General features: G+C 47.9%; 1 protein-coding gene across 2 annotated transcripts in view; it reads right to left on the reverse strand.

Annotated features, from left to right (window-relative positions):
* wake (ankyrin repeat and fibronectin type III domain containing protein wide awake) overlaps positions 1-15103 on the reverse strand; it is a 423547-nt gene extending 408444 nt beyond the window's left edge. The window contains exons 1-2 of one of the 2 annotated variants that reach the window (XM_077633880.1): positions 14922-15103; positions 8795-9055 (exon numbers count right to left, since the gene is read on the reverse strand). In XM_077633880.1, the coding sequence (XP_077490006.1) occupies positions 8795-9055; positions 14922-14992 (332 nt within the window). In that variant the 5' untranslated portion in view covers positions 14993-15103. The remainder of the gene's footprint in view (positions 1-8794; positions 9056-14921) is intronic. The other variant, XM_077633879.1, reaches the window with a different exon arrangement.
* Positions 15104-20618: the final 5515 nt, after the last annotated feature.

Genomic DNA, 20618 nt, shown 5'->3' on the forward strand with positions numbered 1-20618 from the left:
TGTGCAGGAATGATGTCTGTGATAAGCTGTTTCGCGGCAGTGGTGGTCGCCACGGTACCGCTTTAAAAACACGCGATCAGAGAAGATCGGTGTTGTCGTACGCCATGTATCCAGTGTTCACCAGAGCGGCAATCTATCAAGAGGCGTCACCATAGAGACTGCCACTGTGCCACCTTGGCTATCATGGATGTGAAGAGTGAGCATAGGAACGTAGCCACCGATTTTTGTCCAGAGCCAGCATATTAGAAACGTTTACCAATGCGCGCAGCGCGCGTCGTCAGCGCGCATGCGCAGATCGCCGTGGGGGCGCCAGATGGCGCCACGTGCCGGAGAGCGAAACGCACGCCTGCCGCGTACGGACCAATCAGAGCGTGCACACTGACGGCGCGCAGTATACGCTGTTAGCGGTAGCGGTACGCGCTATGCTGGAGGTCCCTATAATCTGTAAGCAAGTGGCTTTATGAAAACTAGAATGATATTGAAGCTGATCTGCAGTGGCAGAATTTTCTTTATGACTTCATTACTTTTTTGTCATTAAGAGGTTAATTATTCTGATCACCTCTATACGAAAGCAGGAATTTTCTATTGCGAGATACTGCACTGCAACGCCAAGTGTGATGTTGACGACCGTGGAAACAGCCTCTCACTCACCGCCCCCTCCCTCACACGCACATACTCGGCCACTGGCCGCGGCGGTCGTCGGCGGTGAAGGCCTCCAAGGCATTGCTCCGTTTTTCGAAGACTTGTGGCCTGCACGATAGGCTGTGACTTTACTGAACTCTGTGTTTTTACATAGTGGCTTTAATTTCCTGCAACTGCCTTTTCTCCTTCATCTTTTTCTCCCCTCACTCCTTTCCCCCCGTGCAGGGCAGCAAACCGGCTATTCGTCTGGTTAACCTTCCTGCCTTTCCTCCTCCTCATCCTCCTCACCCAGAGATCAATGTAAAGCTCGTGCAGTTCTGAGTTCTCGTACTAAAGACCACGAGGCTGAAAATAGTTTACGAGTTTCGAAACTGCATACATAAATGCACGACCTGAAGCCGCGAAGGCGAAGAATTCGCCCGAGGCGAGTTTGAGGCAACTGTGACGGGGCCCTGTGCATTTTAATCAGCGCCAAAAGAGCGCCCAGTCCCAAGAAGCATCAGCGCGCGTCAGATCTCTAACCCCGAGCGTTCACTACGGTGAAAAAACGTGGAGAATTTGGCTGCAAACTATACGAAGAAGCTGCACCTGTCGCTGTCGTCGAGGGACGCAAACTTGTTCTCAGTTAACGCCGCAGGGACGAACAAAGAACGCCTCTAGACGCCGCCGTGAATAGCTCTACGGCACGAACACATGCTGGCTCAAACTGAGCCTGTCAAATTTTCATTCGCCACTCTGAAATTAAAACGATGTACAGTGTACGATTTCTGAAGACATGTGATTTCGAATGCAAGAGTGTGGGCTGAAGGACTAACCCAATAAGCAGGCCTGAAGCGATGAATTTTTTAATAAACTGATTAATAACCTGCAACCACTCAATGTTGCCCTGTAATGGGAGCTATATACGAACGCCAAACGACGGCTTCCACTAGGTTAGCTCATATGCAGTAATGAGCACATTTGCCAAACCCACAGGTCGGCAAGCCTTCACCTCGCTCCCATTGCTTCCCTATAGAAAGGAGGGCCGCAGATACAAATATACAAAAAACCAAAGTGACGAACCACCCTCGTCACGCAGTTGCGAAGAAAGTTTCAGCACAAAGCAAACCAAGTCCAACCGCGTTTTCCCTTTTACCCCTTCTTTTTCCCCATCAAGTGCCGCTGCGTGCGGGCAAGGCAGTTACCCAATCGACCTCAACTCTCTCTGCTTCCAGTTTTGCTTCTTTGCTTTCGTGCCTGGAGTCTCTGCTGCATCTTTCTGCTACACACCTCTGCCCGAATTTCCCAGTAGAGTCCGGAACACCTCACCCCACCGTCGTAAAGAGGCGTCAACTTCGACAGAAAGGCCGACACTGTGGCCACCGGCAGGTTTCGAAACTCTTCCCTCCTTGGCGAGAAGGAGAAAACTTTGTCGCAGCCACATCCAGTATACACGGTGTGGCGTGCGCCCTCCTTCCGCGGCCTCCTTCGCAATTGCGGCAGCCTCGTTTTACTGCTTGCGCACCGTTCTTTCAATGCCGATATCCTGCAGCGAGCAGTCAGCGAGGCTTTGTGAGTGGCGGACAACCGCACCTAGTAGTGGGCTTAGGACTAGTCAAGTTACCACTTGCGACATTCATACAGATGGTATATGACAAGAGGAAGAAATGAGTTTGGGCAGGACATGTAATACGAAGGCAAGGTAACCGCTGGTCGCTGGATTCCGAGAGAAGGCAAGCGTACCGGGGTGCTGCAGAAAAATAGGTAAGCGGATGAGATTAAGGAGTTTGCGGGGATATGGTGGCCGCAGCTGGCACACGAGAGGGTTAATTTAACAGATACGGAAGAGGCATTTGCCCTAAAGTGGGCGTAGTCAGGCTGATTGTGGTTATTATTACGATGAAGACGTGTTGCGTTGTCCTGGTCGAAATCATGAGGAAGAAATGAGCTTGGGCAATGAATGTAATGCGAAGGCAACATAACCAATTGTCCTTGAGGGTAACGGAGTGGATTCCAAGAGAAGGAAAGCGTAGCAGGAGGCGCCACAATATTAGGTGGGCGGATGAGTTCGGGAGGCTAAGGTGGCCGCAGCTGACAGAGGACAGGGTTAATTGGGTAGGCATGGGAGAGGCATTTGCCGTGCAGTGGGCGTAGTCAGGCTGATGATGATTATCATTCTGATGATATGTTATGGAAACGAAGGAATTCATTCAGCCACAGCCGTGGTCCCTGAAAGCTTTCTTTGGACTGTTAGCTTTCCGCCTATAGGCTCGGTGATATGTGATATAAAATGAGGCTTTAAAAGGGGCACGGTAGTGAAAGGCTCCGGATCAGTTCAGATCACCCGGGGTTCTTCGACGTGCACCGACATCGTAAAGCGCACACGCGTTATATTGCATTTCGACTCCACCCAAATGCAGTCACCGCAGCTGGCATTCGAACGAACGACCTTGTACTCACGAGTTGAACGTCAACGCATCTCAGCTAATCGTGTCGGGTAAAAACAAGGAAGATACAGGTCGAGATTGTATTTCTTTTCACATTTCTTGTGTATTTTGTTCACCAGATAGTATATTTATTGTGCCTTTAAATAACATATTTCTAAGTTTCGGATCTTGTGTGCTTGCTTCGACTCGGTTCTTGCTTCTGCGCGTGGTTTCGCATTGTGAAGGCATTCACAACCGCATAGTCACGGGAGGGCTCCAATGAACGGCTTAATTTCTACCTCGGTTTTGTAAATGGCTGCGCCTCTGCAGCCAAGTCATTTCGCGAAATCTGAGAAGAGTAAAACCGCATAGTAATGAAACAGACTCCTTCAAACAGGCATCTTCAGGTGCCTCTCTGTTTTGTAAACCAAGCCAGGCTCTCCCTAAGTAGAGTGATAGCTGCAGGATAAGCCAGCCACTTAGCTTGCCCATGTCATTCCGGTTAGGCACGAAGGGATGACAAGTTTCTCATATAACTCTCAGTCTCTCTTTCACACACACACGCACATGGCCACACTGACATAAAAATTCCCAAGCTTTTCGCAACCCCCTGCAGGACGAACAGACGACTGACAATAGACTCGTCGATAACGGTGGTATGTCTGTATATGTACGAGGATGGCGCAAAAATAAAAAAAAACGAAAATACCTAATGACAAAGACGCATCCAATCACGGAATACCGAGCTTTTATAAAAAAGATAAAATTTAAAAAAATAAATTAAACCCCTGTATCGTGATCACCACCCGCTGTCGCAAGCAAACTACGGCTCATCAAAGCACTTTTCCGCGCTGATCCCTGGGGCCAGGCTACACCGCTATTCATCTCTAACGGTGACCACGGAGTCCTTATAGGTCGCGACATTATGGACAAGTTTGAATCGAGTGGCGAGACAAAACTTTAAATCCAGTTATCTCGGCAGTAAATGCGTGTTGCTACCCCAACAAAAGTCAACTTTTCCTAGAAAAGTCACAGTGGCGATTTTTAATGAGTAAAAAAAAATGGACAAAATTTGCCTTTTTCGACTTGTTACGCGCACTGGAAGGGTTGCTTTGCCAGCATGCTTTCGACCGATGCCGACAAATTTTGTCGCGACACAGCGGTGAAAGTAATCGCGTTTTCGAAATTCTAAAACCTGTTATAGTAGTAGTAGTGGTTTATTTAAAATAGTAATAGAAAGGAAGGAAAACATTTTTCCAAGCCCCGGCATCTGCCATCGCTACGGTAAGCGCCTGAGCTGGGGCAGCGGAAATAAGGGGATAGCAGGCAGACTGGAGAAATCAAATGGAAGGGACAGGCAGAAAGGATAGTGGAGAGAGAGAGAGAGAGAGAGAAAGGCATAATAAGCAAGTATTCTACTTGCACGAAAACATACGTACAAGTCGGACACGTGTGATGTCCATTAAAACCTGATACGGCTATTACCAACTATCGGCTACAAATCTCTAATTGCGACTAGGCGCCTAACTCTACTAGTTAAGAAGTTAATTATTAAAAATTAGTTAACCAGCTTATTACTTAAGACGATTCACCGGTTTGCTGGTGTCCGCCGACACTGGTAATACTATGCCGCAAAAGCCATACTTCTACCCCAAAAAGACCCGCCGCGGTGGCTCAGTGGTTAGGGGGCTCGACTACTGATCCGGAGTACCCTGGTTCGAACCCGACCGCGGCGGCTGCGTTTTTATGGAGGAAAAACGCTAAGGCGCCCGTGTGCTGTGCGATGTCAGTGCACGTTAAAGATCCCCAGGTGGTCGAAATTATTCCGGAGCCCTCCACTACGCCACCTAATTCTTCCTTCCTTCTTTCACTCCCTCTCTTATCTCTTCCCTTACGGCGCGGTTCAGGTGTCCAACGATATATGAGACAGATACTGCGTCATTTCCTTTCCCCAAAAAAACCAATTATTACCCCAAAAACCCTATATTTCTGAAATTTTTTGAGTGTTCACAGAAATACCCGGTACACTATGTATATATGCATTTTGTACTATTTTGGAACTTTTTGCAACACCCCAGGAAAAGATGAGGCTACTGTTTTGGTCTGTAAAATTTGCATATTATTGCTGCATTTACAGAATCGTGTCATGTCTTTCATTATCAAGTGATTTTTTTTTCTAGCAGTTACGTTAACATTTGTAGTTTCTTTCTGTTTAACGTACCGCTTGTACTGTGTCTGCGCTTGCCCTTACGTATTAGGGGGTGCGAGCTTGACAAGCTGCCCACAAGGCTGATTTTTCTCTCGCCCCCTCATGTGCTTCAGTGCGTGGAATAAATGAAATGAAATTCCACGCGTAATAATATGCACATTTGTCTCACAAGGCCGAGCCTTGCAAGTTTGTTGCCGTGTTTAAATCGGCCTGCCAAGCGACCAAATAACTCCCATGTTTCTCACCCTTCATCGCGAGGTTATTTCTTACTGTGATTTCCTTATGCACTATACCGCTTATGTGCTATCGGGGACAAAAGTTGGTGGGACGCGAGTTGGAAAAACATTTATTGTAGCCCCACCTCACTGCCCAGTCGCCTGATATCGTCATCAGAGGAAGGAGCATTTAGGCCTTTAATACCTCCACACAAGAAGTCGCGTCCCGCAAAGTTTTGTCCGCGACAGTATGTGACTAAATATGCATCGCAAGAAGTTGGAGCACGTTTCTTAAGGCATAAAAGAACCATAGGAGAGAGCATGGATAATGGTCATAGAGCAGGAATTGCTGAACGTATGGCGGTAAAATTTTATGTATACTAACACGCTCGATAGGATTTACCGCACGCCCGAAGCGGACCAGTGGAGGATTCCGGTTAATATGACAATAATGGACTTCCACACAGAGCTCCCAACTCGCACAAACATTAAATCTAAATTGTTCTTTGCAACAGCGGCCAGACGCACAAATTTCCAGCTGCGCTTTATGCCCCGCTTCGAGAACTGAGCTGCTGCCACAACTTGCGTTTTGCAGCTCATATTGAGCGCGTGTGAATTTGCGAGTACCTAATTGATTACCACTCCCTTATAAAAATGGTCTATATAGACAGTCTATAGACGTCTCATAGACTTTATTGCTTTCCTATACGTATTTATTTTTGTCTATTCATGGCGTATAGACTGTCTACAGACAAAAGTCTACTAAAAGTATATGGCCATAAATCTATAGATAGTCTATAGACTGTCTATGGCATTTGTATTGCCTGTAGACATCATCTGTTTTCATGCTAATTGTCTTCTCAGCCCACCTCTCATGTAATGTCCCTCGTGGACCATTGAGGAACAAATAAAAAAAATAGACTGTTCTCTAGGGTTCGTCTATAGAAAGTCTATAGACTTTATAGACAGAAGTTTAAGGGCAGTCTATAGACTGTCTAAATAAGTTTTTGTAAGGGCTGACGAGCCGTTTTCGGGTCTGAAAAGGCCATATACGGCCACGCGATATCTATAGAGCTATGCTGACATCTACGCTATGTCGACGTCTAGCGCTATGTTGACGTCTAGCGCGTCGACCGGACCAACTCTACAGTGTAGTACCGTACAGTTGGCCCGCGGCCGCCTGGGCCAATCGTATGCAGGCAGTACACGCTTCGCAGTGTCACGCTCAATGCGTGCTGCGAGGAGGAAAAATGCAAATAAAAACCCAAAACAGGCAGTCCCCGCGGCGGTGGCGGAGGTGCCCTATTAGGGAAAACCCCATTACGAATGCGTCGCACGTCCTTTTCCCTAAACGAGGCCGACCTCGAAGCCTGCATCCCGCCCGTACCCTACCCAGCATGCCCTTTTCATCTTTTGCCCTGAAACCAACCAACACTCGTGCATCGCCGCACCGCAGCACTGCACGCAGAGCATGCGAGCAAGTCACGGGGAAAACCGAGTCTCGACCAATCAGTGCAGAAAACAAGGCTCGGAATACAGCCGGAGTAGTTTGCATGTATACGTTACTCGTGGTGATGCTTTCTTTTTTAATTACTGTCGTTTCCTTTACGCAGTGCACCTTACGCGTTTGTCGTTTGGAGACTGCGAAGTTGAGTCGTCGCTCGGTTTGCTCTGCTGACTCCGACCCACCGACAAGTACTAACGAACTCGGTGCGCGGGTCGGGGAAAATAAGGCAGTTGTGAAGCAAAACCGGCAACAAAGCAACCATCAATATCACTGATTTGTTGTTATCACCATAAGTACCATCGTTATCATCATGTGCACTAAAATCATACAAAGCCGTGCAAGCTTTTGTTTAGTTCTCAATGTACAGGAATTGCTTACTCCAAACAACCGGCAAGCGTAACAAAGTTTAGTCCAAAGCTCTGCGTTAAAAGGGCCGATCCACCAAGAGATTACACTGCCTTTCCCACCGCCTTGACGAAATCTTCTTTAGACAGTCTATACACTGTCCATAGACCTCTGTCTATAAAGTCCATAGACGCTCTATAGACGAACCCTAGAGAACAGCCAATAGGTAATGCAAGTCCCATAGACATAGACAATCTGTAGGTTTATTGCCATACACTTTTAGTAAACTTTTGTCTATAGACAGTCTATAGACTATGAGTAGACAACTTTTGTCTATAGACAGTCTATAGACTACGAGTAGACAAACAGAAATATATATATAGGAAGGCAATAGAGTCTATAAAAAGTCTACAGACTGTCTGTAGACCATTTTTATAAGGGCAAACCACGCCGTTTTTTGTGACGATTCGAAAGGTCTTCAGCGGCCTCTGCATTCGCGCAGAAATGCCGCAAAGTCAGCCGCGTATTACGGAACCTATGACGACGCGCACAATAGCCATCTTTGCCGCCTTCGGTGAAAGCAGAGCAAGAGTCAACGTAGATTGACACACTGGACTAAGCGTGTCATCCATCCACTGCTACTACCAGGACTACTATTAGTACTGCTTCTGCTACTATTGCTTCGGTTGCTACTATTATCCCTACTGCTACTGCTGTTCAACCACTGCTGCCACTACTACTACCGCTATCACATCTACTACCACTATCACTGCTAATACTAATACTGGTACTGTCATCGCTACCACCACTACTGCATCTGCTACTACTACTCTTCCCTTTCCCCTGTGTGGAGTAGCAGGCCAGGGCCCTGTTACCACCGGCCGACCTCTCCGCCTTTCTTTCATTAAAATTCCCTTTCTTCTTCTTCTTACTGCTACAACTGTTGCTTCTGGTACAACTACTACCGCCATACTGCGACTGCTACTAAGTATTTTAATCGGGCTTGCACAGAGCTGAGCAAATGGCACAGTAAGAAAGCACTGGCCTGAAACAAAACTGACGTCGCTCACAGGCTGATAAAACCATGACAGTGCCTTTCTGTGAGCCAATGCCTCATGACGTTGCGAAAATGCAGAGGTGACAAGAGTGCTTCGATGCCATCGAGTCACTCCAGAAGTACTGAAGGACGGCTCATCACACCGGACTGCTACCGCTACCGCTACTGCCACTGCTACTGCCACTGCTACTGCCACTGCTACTGTTACTTATATGAGGCCTGCGTGTGTTACATGCATGGCCCGATAAGGAAGTCATGGTCCGAATGAAAAGTGACGTCACACACAGGGTGACAGACCAAGCAAGTGCCTCGTGACCAGCCGTGCACTGTCTGCGGGCATCGCGCAACTGCAGAGGAGACTATAGGACGCCTCGATGTCGCCACCGAGGGGACGAAATCGAGCAGCTCACCGACCTGACGGCCAAGATGTCCTCGACGCCGTCAAAATCCTCTAGGGCTACCGCTGCACCACGGGCACAACAGCTGCCTCTTCTGCCGCTACCCAAGTCGTTGACCGCGAACCCACGGGTTGTGGAGGGTGTGCCGAGGGAAGCAGAGGAGGTGACCGACGTCCTGGTGGGGTCCGAACTCCGCGACCGCCTCGAAGACTTCCTCGTACCGTTGCCCAGAGAGCCCGACTCGGTCTGGTCGCACGAGCAGCTCAGCTCTTCAGCGCTGCCAGAAAGAAAGAAGAAAGAAAGAAGTGGCGATGCGCGTCACACGATTGAGGAAAGTCACCGCCGCGCCATCGAATGTTGTCGCTTCTCTCCTACACCCTCGAAGACCGATTTGTGGCGCGCTTCATCGGAGACAAGCTACCGCTTTTTTTCTTCGTCTAATGCGCCCCTGTTGCGTGCGTCGGTATGTGAGACGCATCGGGTGGTTTCCCTCGGGCTTCAAATTCAAGAAGCCAGGAAAAAGCGTACAGCAGGAAAAGGTATGCAAGGTGTATACACACAGTACACAACCATAGGTGCGGCACAGGCGAGCAATAATGTATCTCAGCCGATAATCCCCGCCCACGTGGCTTGTCCTGGCAACACAGTTTCCCATCGATAGCCGAATGTCGGAGTTTTCCCAGAGTGAAAGGCCTTGGCGTCGTGCGTCATAATCCGAATCTACACCTTTCAAGCATAGATTATGTTGGTATTAGAAACAAAAAACAAGAAAAATGTGTCCCAGCCCGCGGTGTAACGGGCTAGACAGCTTTCAACAGCCGTCTGGTAATGATTTCATCCAGATGTATAACTAACAGGGTGATGGGTATAATCTGGGCCGCAGAAACTACACTGCACAATACATGTGCCATATCAGTGATCATGTGGAAAGCGAAGTCTAAGGGTGGGCTTCGAAATGAGTGCACTCTCTTCGGAGGAACATGGGCCACGAAATTCAGTCTGGATGTTAAAATGTTTCGTTCTCTTCTCGCCTGTTGTGTTCTATGGTTGAAGTGTCAGCAGAACACGTGCCTTCGGTTCTTCACGATGCATCTCTCATCGATCTAGGTCATGACTGCCGAACGCCGCATTAATTACCACAATATTCTTTACGCATTATTCTGTCAATGAATGTACACACACCGAAACCGTTTGTACACTACTGCCCATGCTTGCTGAACACACCGTTTCGGGCCTTTCCACACTGATGGCGCATGTCTCTTTCAACTAGTGTGTTCGTGACAAGTAAGCTTCTCGTGCTCGAACCGAAACACGCCCTTACGAGGTGCTGTTAAGTCAGTTGCCTCTGCAGATCATCTTTCGATGATGAATATAAGATTATCTTTGTTGGGCTAAGCTCTCGCCACTCGTCTCCTGAAAAGTTGATGTTACTTTTTTATGGCGCAAGGGCATCTGTGTCCAACAAGCGCCTTCGAAAAAGGCTTTTTCTTGTCCTTAATGTAGGTTCAAAGACCCCTTTCCGAAGCATTTCACCCTAACTAAGCCGAGCACCAGACCAGGCGAAAGCTTGTACCCATTGTAACACCGGTGGGTACCCGGCGGCACTGGGTATCGAACCCCCAACCTCCCGGATGCAAGGCGGATGCTCAAACGACTAGGCCACCACAAGTTCATCCTCACAATCATCAGTCAGGTGGAGGACTCGCCCATTCATATCCAATCACTGCTGCACAGTTCCAGCCGTGGCCACCCCATACCAATAAATTTCGTAACTTCGTCTACAATCCCCCCCCCCTCCCCAATTTGTGTCCTGCTCACAGGCACATTTTCCTTACCGCTGTCTCTACTTTGTTACCATAACAGAACAATGTTTATTTGTTCTGCTTATTGTATGTCCTCTCAAAGTTGACTTCCTCATCCAGATTTCCAGCTAGGATGCATGATTAACTCGTGTTTCGTCTCTAATCTGCGCTCATATCTGTCTTCCCCTTAGCGTTATCCCTACCGTTTTCCTCTTACCACAGCTCGCTGCAATGTCCTTGCTTTCTTTCTTCCCAATCAATCTTAATAAGCACTTCGATCTATTAGGTTCTTCGGCCATCTACGCGTCTAACTAGGCTCGCCTGCCTGCCCACTCGGACCAGGACCTGCTGCACCCTGGGCGCAGCCAGACCCAGGCCTTCCGGCTGCTGCTGGAATTTCTGCAGACAATTGGACTGGCCTCTCGGCTATAAGCCTGATCCTCCCAGAGTCGGCCTCCCACGTCGACTCCCGCTCCCAGAGCCCTGAACCACCTAGTGCGCTGCGCAGGGACCACCCAAGGCACCAGAGGCGGTGCCACTACGGCCTGAGAAATGACGCCCCCGGCTGACCGACGGCGACGCTCACCACTGCACGCGACGCAAGCGCATACCCCTCCACCCCCCCCCCCCATCCCCTCTCCCCATCCCCGCTCCAAGCAGTGCCCCCACGATAAGGGTGGCAGAAACCGAGCACATTCCCCCCACGTAGCCACAAGTAGTAGTAGTAGTGACCCAGTCAGCCAATGTAAACACGGCTAGATGTTTGGCGCGCCAAAGCATGAAGAAGGCAAATATAAAATCACTAAAACATCCGCAAGTAATGTTTGAACCGATAATAAAGCTTCACATCGAATGTTTGCAGAAGCTAGATCCTCTGCCGCAGTTTCTTTCCGGTGTGGCAAGGCTTATCCTGGTGCGATTTCCTCCTCTTCTTCCTGCGGACATAGCTTCCGGTTTGTAATACTTACGACCGCTTTGAAAACATCGTGGTAACTCCAGAAAGCCTTTTTTTACATCGACGATGTGGCTGGGCACTGGGAAGCGATATATTAAACCAGCAGAACAAATACGGTTGCTGTGGTTTCATTTCCATTGTTTTCACTTGAAACACAATTCAAATAGCAATTTCATGTGTAAAGCAACACAATTGATTAAGATTCTCTTTACCGCGGCGGTGGCCTAGAAGTCTGAACACGCACCTCGTATCATGGGTGGGGGTAATAATAATAATAATTGGTTTTGGGGGAAAGGAAATGGCGCAGTATCTGTCTCATATATCGTTGAACACCTGAACCGCGCCGTAAGGGAAGGGATAAAGGAGGGAGTGAAAGAAGAAAGGAAGAAAGAGGTGTTGTAGTGGAGGGCTCAGGAATAATTTCTACCACCTGGGGATCTTTAACGTGCACTGACATCGCACAGCACACGGGCGCCTTAGCGTTTTGCCTCCATAAAAACGCAGCCGCCGCGGTCGGGTTCGAACCCGGGAACTCCGGGTGAGTAGCCGAGCGCCACTGAGCCACCGCGGCGGGTCCAGTACACATATCGCCACCGGGTACCCAGCGGTTTCTGTATTAGTTGAAGCATTCATTGGACTATGGCGTTCGGCTTATCCCGGGTGAAATTCTTGGAGAAATCGATCTTTCACCTTATCTCGCGTAGATAAGGTGAAAAACAAATATAAGGTGAAAAAAATACCCTAGCCATGACACCCTTTGGCCAAACTGCCATTCCACCATTAAAACAAAAAAAGAAAAAACATTTAGCGGTGTGCAATGGCACTTTTTTAAAACCGAACTGCATGCGAATAGTGTAGATAAACACCGAATCGAATATTTTTACGAATATTTGCTACCTCTACGAATATTCCTACAAAACAATTAATTGTACCAAACAGAGAAGCTCTATAGCGGGGACTCCGTGGTGCGGTGCTATACTTTATGGAGTTATAGCTACACCTGCCAAAATACGCAACATTGTTCTCTACTATGGGCTACTTAACACCATGTAAATACTTCAGCTCCTTGACTGTCATGTCATACTTACAGAAAAGTGACCTTTTCTACTTATGACAACGAATTAACTAGCGCCACACCTCAGCAGATGATAGGGGCGAGAACTGCGTATGAGCCCCGACCTCCGAGACCAGAAATCAAGGCAGGGCTTGCTAAACAATCCTGAGGCCTATACCGCGTCGCCCAGTCTATAGAAGGCCGTGTATGAGAGTTGGGAGCCCTATCTCACAAATGAACCATTTCACTGCGCTGAATCCTCCACACTCTAAACACAAGGTAGTAAACTGACCTCTGGCGCACTCCTTTTTTACAACGAAAGAGGTCGTTAGAGAACAACTCACTCCTTGTTTACACCCATATATGCGTATTCGTGTTTAGAGCTCATCCAGCGCAGACCGATCGCGGAGGCGTGTTTTTCGGCGTCGAGGTGGGCCCTATTTATGTACCAGTAGCTCAAAAAAATATCTACAACCTGCATTATTCGTAATTAGCGCCAATTATTCGAAAACTCTTCGAAAGCTTGATAATGTATCCGATTCGTTCCGAATAATTTCTAGCATGCACTATTCGATTCGTTCAGCGAATCGAACATGACTTCAGAAGAGTTAGCTGATGAGCTAGTTGGTTTTCATCCATTATATTCATCTCGTTTAATAATAATAATAATAATAATAATAATAATAATAATAATAATAATAATAATAATAATAATAATAATAATTGGTTTTGGGGGAAAGGAAATGGCGCATTATCTGTCTCACATATATCGTTGGACACCCGAACCGCGCCGTAAGGGAAGGGATAAAGGAGGGAGTGAAAGAAGAACGGAAGAATGTGTGTACCCCGCCGCGGTGGCTCAGTGGTTAGGGCGCTCGACTACTGATCCGGAGTTCCCGGGTTCGAACCCGACCGCGGCGGCTGCGTTTTTATGGAGGAAAAACGCTAAGGCGCCCGTGTGCTGTGCGATGTCAGTGCACGTTAAAGATCCCCAGGTGGTCGAAATTATTCCGGAACCCTCCACTACGGCACCTCCTTCTTCCCTTCTTCTTTCACTCCCTCCCTTGTCCCTTCCCATACGGCGCGGTTCAGGTGTCCAACGATATATGAGACAGATACTGTGCCATTTCCTTTCCCCCAAAAACCAATTATTATTATTATTATTATTATTATTATTATTATTATGAGGTGCCGTAGTGGAGGGCTCCGGAATAATTTCGACCACCTGGGGATCTTTATTGTGCACTGACATCGCACAGCACACGGGCGCCTTACCGTATCTCGTTTAGCGCAAAACACACGCCAGACAAAACAAAGGAACAAACAAGACAATGCACGAAGCGTGTTACTTTGTTCAAATCCAGCGTCCTGTGACGCGCCATCACGCAGTCACAGGCCACTCACGACAGTGCCGAGAACGTAAAACTGCAGTAGGTAACAAATCAAATCAAATCAAATTTATTGCGCTCCGTGCAGTCTTGTTTTACTCCGTTGAATAATCACAAAAGTGAACGAAATCAGCTTTTTAATGTTTGACTGCATCAAAGCAGACAGAGGCATCAAAATTCTTGTGCTGACAATTTCGTCTCGCGATTAGCTTCCTGTATAGGCAGCAAGAAAAGCTTCAACAACGGCCCAATCTTCGCCACGGAGAAATTCTCTTTGGCAGTCCTCAATGTGGGCAGAGCTTCACTGCATATTTTAATCTGTGTTTCCGACTATAATGCAGCTATCACCTTTAAACTGTGATGGTGGCGCTGATATTATAATGAAAGGAAAAATCACCTTGAGAGGACAACAGAATCCAATTTTTGTTCTCAGTGAAAATCCATTCTACGGCTCTTTCAGGCTATGCAGATGTTTTTCCGGCCTCAAATTACGCATTTATTGCCAAGAAAATTGCATATAAAAATATACATGCCGCTTCATTCAAACGCATGACGTCCAGACCGAAAAGGACTCCGCGATTACGGTTTTGAAGTGAGTGACAGTTCAGCATATCTATAGCCTCAGAGATCTACGTCCACAGCTTACTTGCAAAATTGGACGGTGATGGCGCCACCTGTATTTTCTTTTCGGCCTTTCGTACTTTACAAAAGCTCCGTTATGAATGAAAGTATTGTGTTTGCCGTTAGAAGAAATGAGGTAAAAGAGTACCTGCGCTTCATACTTCGACATTCTCTATCTTTTGCAATCTCCGTTTTCAGGAAGACCAGCCTTTTTTTGTCGTCAGAAACCGGCAAACCTACTCATACAGGTCAACCTCAGGTTAACCTCAGTGTCCCTTTTATAATACTTTCGAAGGAAAGACACATGTATAGCGCACACTCACATGGTGATAATCTTGGGCACGGCGACAGAGGTGGGCATCCATTTGTTCCGCGTCTTCGACGGCTTGCTCATGGCGACCGGCCATCAAAGTCGTCTGCGCCGGGCTTCACTGGCATGGCGTCTGCGCGCCCGGCAACCAGGAAACCACGACCCGCCCGTCTAGATGCTGTTGCTCGTCGGCTACGGACGATATATGCATCCGTCATCCGGTTGTCTTCACTGCGATCGGGAAGTCCGTTGAGGCTATACGAACCGTTTGAATTCCTAGCTCCCGCAGTTATAAAGCCCCATGGGACCAAAATGCATCGCCGGTCATAAAACTCGTCCATTGGCTAGTAGAGGGAAGTGACGACATCATACCGAAGCATTCCCACTGGCTGGCGAGAACTGACGTCATCATATTAGAGCAGTTGCATACGTGCCATAAAACCCAACACAACACATATCAGAGCAAACCCACTGCCCAGCGCAAATGTCACTTCCGGTAAAGACATCAACAGCTGCTAATGTTATCGCACTGTCAATACGTAACGGAATTAAGGTCCATTTCACACATGTGCTTTTTTTAGAGCAACTTCCCGCAGACCTCGGTAACTATTGCATAATGTGAATAATTTTCTTTATATCTGTTTAATATAAAAGGTCTTCTAAGCTAGCCCTTTCACTTTATATTTGAATCGCAGTTAGGCAATTTCTAGAGGGTGTCCCAGCTGAAATGGATCAAGATTAAAATACAAAAACAAAAGCGTTCTTAATAATAATAATAATTGGTTTTTGGGGAACAGGAAATGGCGCAGTATCTGTCTCATATACCGTTGGACACCTGAACCGCGCTGTAAGGGGAGGGATAAAGGAGGGAATGAAAGAAGAAAGGAAGAAGAGGTGCCGTAGTGGAGGGCTCCGGAATAATTTCGACCACCTGGTGATCTTTAACGTGCACTGACATCGCACAGCACACGGGCGCCTTAGCGTTCTTGCGAACTGAAACCAAGTGAATTTTGTTAGCAGTTACGTGAGGTGCTGGTTAGTATTCTTTTCGTTCCGCTCCAGTTAATAATTCGTCGACGTTAATTAAACATATTTCTAAATATGACTTTAAGCGCTCAGGTATGAACTTGGAAAGTTGTCGAGTGCCATGAAAATCGTCCGACCCAGTTCTTCCACGGGTAGCCTTAGCACAGCCCTTTTTATTCTGCAGAGATTAAATCCCGCTAATTTTTTTAAATATACAGTCGAACCACGCTACAACGAAGTTCACGGAGTGCGCGAAAAAAATCGTTGAAGCGGAAATCTCATTGTGGCGAGATCAGCCCAAAAAACTAAGACCTGACTGCACTGTTCAAAAATATCATTTATTTCCGAAAAATTCGGTCATCTTGGCTTGCGTCCTTTTAGTGTACATGAGCGTAGTGGAGCGAGTTTCACACTCGGCCAACAACTGCATCGCGATGTCGTCGTCACACGCACCAATGAAAGAGAGAGAGAGGGTTTATTGATAGGAAGGGCAGACAGGTTGGCCTGAAAAATAAATATCTGGCCTGCTACTCTGCTCTGGGGGACGGGAAGAGGAGATAAAAGAAGGTCACGATGGGGGACGATGATGATGGGAGGAGGCAGATGAAAAACTACTTTAAAAAAACAAGGCACACTTTCTGACATCACAAACGCGAGACAAGGTCCGTGTCGCTCAAAAAGCGTGAGAGCCCTCGCGTTGCCTTTACAGTTCTAAAACTATCCGGCCAAGCGCCGAGGATCAAATCCTCAGAGAGGAGCGATGTGTCCATATATGCGTCAGAGCAGATGCGAGTATGAGTCTTTTACGTGCATACGCTGGACACACCACTAAAACATGTTCTATAGTCTCTAGCACGCCACATGTGGAAAGCACAAACGGTGTCAAATGCGTCCATCACATGCAACGCAGACGGCAGGGTTGGTGACAACATCCGCTGCAACATCTCCGCTGCAACACCTTCCTTTTTCTTACCGCTGGATGCCGCGCTGATGATTCCTGCCTTCTCTTCAAGAGAAAGGAACTTCCGCTTCCTAGACAAAGTCGCCATGATCGTGTCGATTGCGGAGCACAAGCACGAGTGAAAAAAACTAGGGCGAACGCGCTGCTGCTGTTGCCAGGCTGCTGCGTCCTTTGGCGACGGATTGGTTGCGGCTCTGGCGCTCTGGCTTGGAAGAAAACGGGAGCTTGCACCCGCGGTTCGAACCCGACCGTGGAGGCTGCGTTTTCATGGCGGCAAAGCGCTAAGGTGCCCGTGTGCTGTGCGATGTCAGTGCACGTCAAAGATCCCCAGGTGGTCGAAATTATTCCGGAGCAGTCCACTACGGCACCACTTTGTTCCTTTCTTCTTTCGCTCCCTCCTTTATCCCTTCCTTTACGGCGCGGTTCAGGTGTCCGCCGACATATGAGACAGATACTGCGCCATTTCCTTTCCCCAAAAACCAATTACTATTATTATTATTACCCCGCCGCGGTGGCTCAGTGGTTAGGGCGCTCGGCTACTGATCCGGAGTTCCCGGGCTCGAACCCGACCGCGGCGGCTGCGTTTTTAGGGGGGAAAAACGCTGAGGCGCCCGTGTGCTGTGCGATGTCAGTGCACGTCAAAGATACCCAGGTGGTCGAAATTATTCCGGAGCTCTCCACTACGGCACCTCTTCGTTCATTTCTTCTTTCGCTCCCTCCTTTATCCCTTCCCTTACGGTGCGGTTCAGCTGTCCGCCGACATATGAGACAGATACTGCGCCATTTCCTTTCCCCAAAAACCAATTACTATTATTATTATTACCCCGCCGCGGTGGCTCATTGGTTGGGGCGCTCAGCTACTGATCCGGAGTTCCCGGGCTCGAACCCGACCGCGGCGGCTGCGTTTTTATGGAGGAAAAACGCTAAGGCACCCGTGTGCTGTGCGATGTCAGTGCACGTTAAAGATCCCCAAGTGGTCGAAATTATTCCGGAGCCCTCCACTACTGCACCTCTTCCTTCCTTTCTTCTTTCACTCCCTCCTTTATCCCTTCCCTTACGGCGCGGTTCAGGTGTCCAACGATATATGAGACAGGTACTGCGCCATTTCCTTTCCCCAAAAACCAATTATTATTATTATTATTATTATTATTATTATTATTATTATTATTATTATTATTATTATTATTATTATTATTATTATTATTATTATCCGCGCCTTGTCGCAAGGCAGCCAGCCCTATTGTCATCACCACCAAGCAATGGCGGGCTTCACGTGCGTAGTCACTGTAGTTTAGTGAAACAAAGCAGCGTGTACCTACGGAAGTACACAGATGGGCGGCGATATGCTTGTTTTATCGTAAGACAAATTTTTGAACTCAGCTTCGCATAGCAAAAATTTCGTTGACGCGTAAACGCGGCCCAAAAACGGTTCGTTGTGATGAGACATTTATTCCATTACTTTCTATGGTAGCTGACGGGGAGATATTTCGTTGATGCGACGTTCGTTGTAGCGGGGTTCGACTACCACGTGCAGCCGCTGGCTTTAATCTCGTGACCAACAGCAAAGCGATTGAAGCTCTGTCTTGGGCAGTGCAGAAGGTGGGAAGTTGGCAGCGTTTTTCCTTGTCGCGGATGACAGGGCTGTAAGCGCGGCGCATTCGGCAGGCCGAAGCGCGCTGTCACATGGTATCTTTTTTTTTTAATTTCGCGAGCTTTCATTTTTGCCTAATCAAAACGACTTAGTTAAAGCTGCCTAGTCGGAAGCGCCCTTTATATGGCGCCTGAAAACTGTCCAGTTCATTTCTGGGCATTTAAAGTCATATTTAAAAAGTTAATTAATGCCAACGAATCATTAAAGTAGGCGGAACGAGAAAAATACTACCCGGTACCTTAAATAGCTCCTAACAACAGTCAGTTTATTTAAATTCGGTTTGCTTTTTTTTTTAATCTTCATCACATTTAGCTGGGACGCCCTGTATATTGTTCAGCCTCCGGCCCTTGCTCGTTCCAATCTTGGAAAATGTAGGAAATCAATAATAATTTTATTGCTCTTTCTTTTATATAGTACAGTTTCTACCACACATAAGCCTTTGTTGCTTTGGGAAATAAGTATTACTTTTTTTGCACTCTTTTCGTTTGTTTATTTGACAAATGGCAGCATTGGAGCTATATAAACTGCCTTAATTATAGCGGCGGCAAATATAAAGACATCGTAAAAAACAAACAGGCGCACTGGGTGATTCTTAGACAAGAAAGACAAGCAGAAGGTCGTACCTCCGACGTAGTTTATATTTTCTCAATAAATGAAAATCACCGTGACAAGCGCTTAATTAAGCATCACCTGCAGTACTTGGAATAAAGGCACAGTTTCGAGTGTCAGTAATTATTACGCTGTAACTGACAACCAGCATGACATAGAGAGAAAAGCTCGAATTTGTTGCAATCCTCCGCGCGTTAACCCCTTCGTACCACCATGAGTGTGAGAAATCGCTCCCAGCAGAGACGACGGTGCGCAAAAACGCCGGAAAAGTTGCCGCTGACGCAAAAAAAAGAAGCAATAAAAAAAAACACTACTGCTACGCGACAACCGATACACGGAGAGACTACCGTCTACAGCGCCGAAGCGGAGAAGCCCTGCTTAATCGATGCGAACCGACGAAAAAAATTGCAGCGCCGCCGCCGAAGCGGGCCACGGCGTCTTTTATTTTTCTTTCCTCGATGAACAGGCAAATAAAAGCTACCGAACACACGCGACAAAGTCGTATTCGCCGCCTTTTTTTCCTCCGAGACGAAGACGCTTACGAAAGCAAGTGGCGGAATGCGCGACGGACAGACGACGCTGCGCCGTAATGATATTCAAGCGTGCTGCACCTGTCACCCGGGGAAGAGTCGCGCATAGATGCGCAGTGCGAACCACCACTTGCTCTCGGCGTCCTTTTCCAAACAGCTTGCACGAGAGGACGACACGCAAATGCACTACGAGCGCCACGTTGGACTAAGGCACCCGAAAGTCGGCCTCACCTCATTCGACCGAGGACCGCCGCATATCTTGGGAAGACAACTGCAACAACTTGATTCGAGGCAGACGACAGAGCGCAGACGGGCAGCGTCGGTTAGGCCTAGCGTAGCGATGCGGAATGACTGCAGCGAGTATTTTCGTTTTCGTTACTTTATTTTCTTCTCCTCCTCCCGGGACTCCTTTCCTCGCCCGGAAACTTCAGTAAAGTTTTCTTGCGGCCGGTCACTGACGACGGGCGAGGAGAAGACAAGCCGTGAGTGGAGAGAGAGAAAGAACAGAGCAAGGCAGACCGCGCGAGTAGACAGGCTCGCCAAACCACTCCGAATGCGTGAGAAAAACAAAACACGTCGACACTGCCGCCGTACTCTTGCGTTCCGCCCACCGTGTCAGCCTTCCGGCTGAGCACCGGCTGCCACTGTGCGTCGTGCCGATGCACCGGTGTACGCGTTCACGCGCTCGGCAATCGTAAACCAGGGCCTCAACTCCTCCCGAATTCGTTATTTCGAGAAAAACGATAAAGCGGGTGAATCGAACGTCAAACTTATTCAAACTTACTGCTCTGTCTGCGCAAGTGCTTCCCGCCTCCAGTGTGTGTCGTCTGCTACAACCGCGCCTAAAAGCGTTGCCAGACTGCAATCGCACAACGGGCTGTGTCAGCCCATGGTTTGCACAAACGCCTGCGCGAGTTTGTTCCCTTCAATCTC

Source organism: Amblyomma americanum, chromosome 8, assembly GCF_052857255.1.
Source record: "Amblyomma americanum isolate KBUSLIRL-KWMA chromosome 8, ASM5285725v1, whole genome shotgun sequence".
Lineage (NCBI taxonomy): Eukaryota > Metazoa > Arthropoda > Arachnida > Ixodida > Ixodidae > Amblyomma > Amblyomma americanum.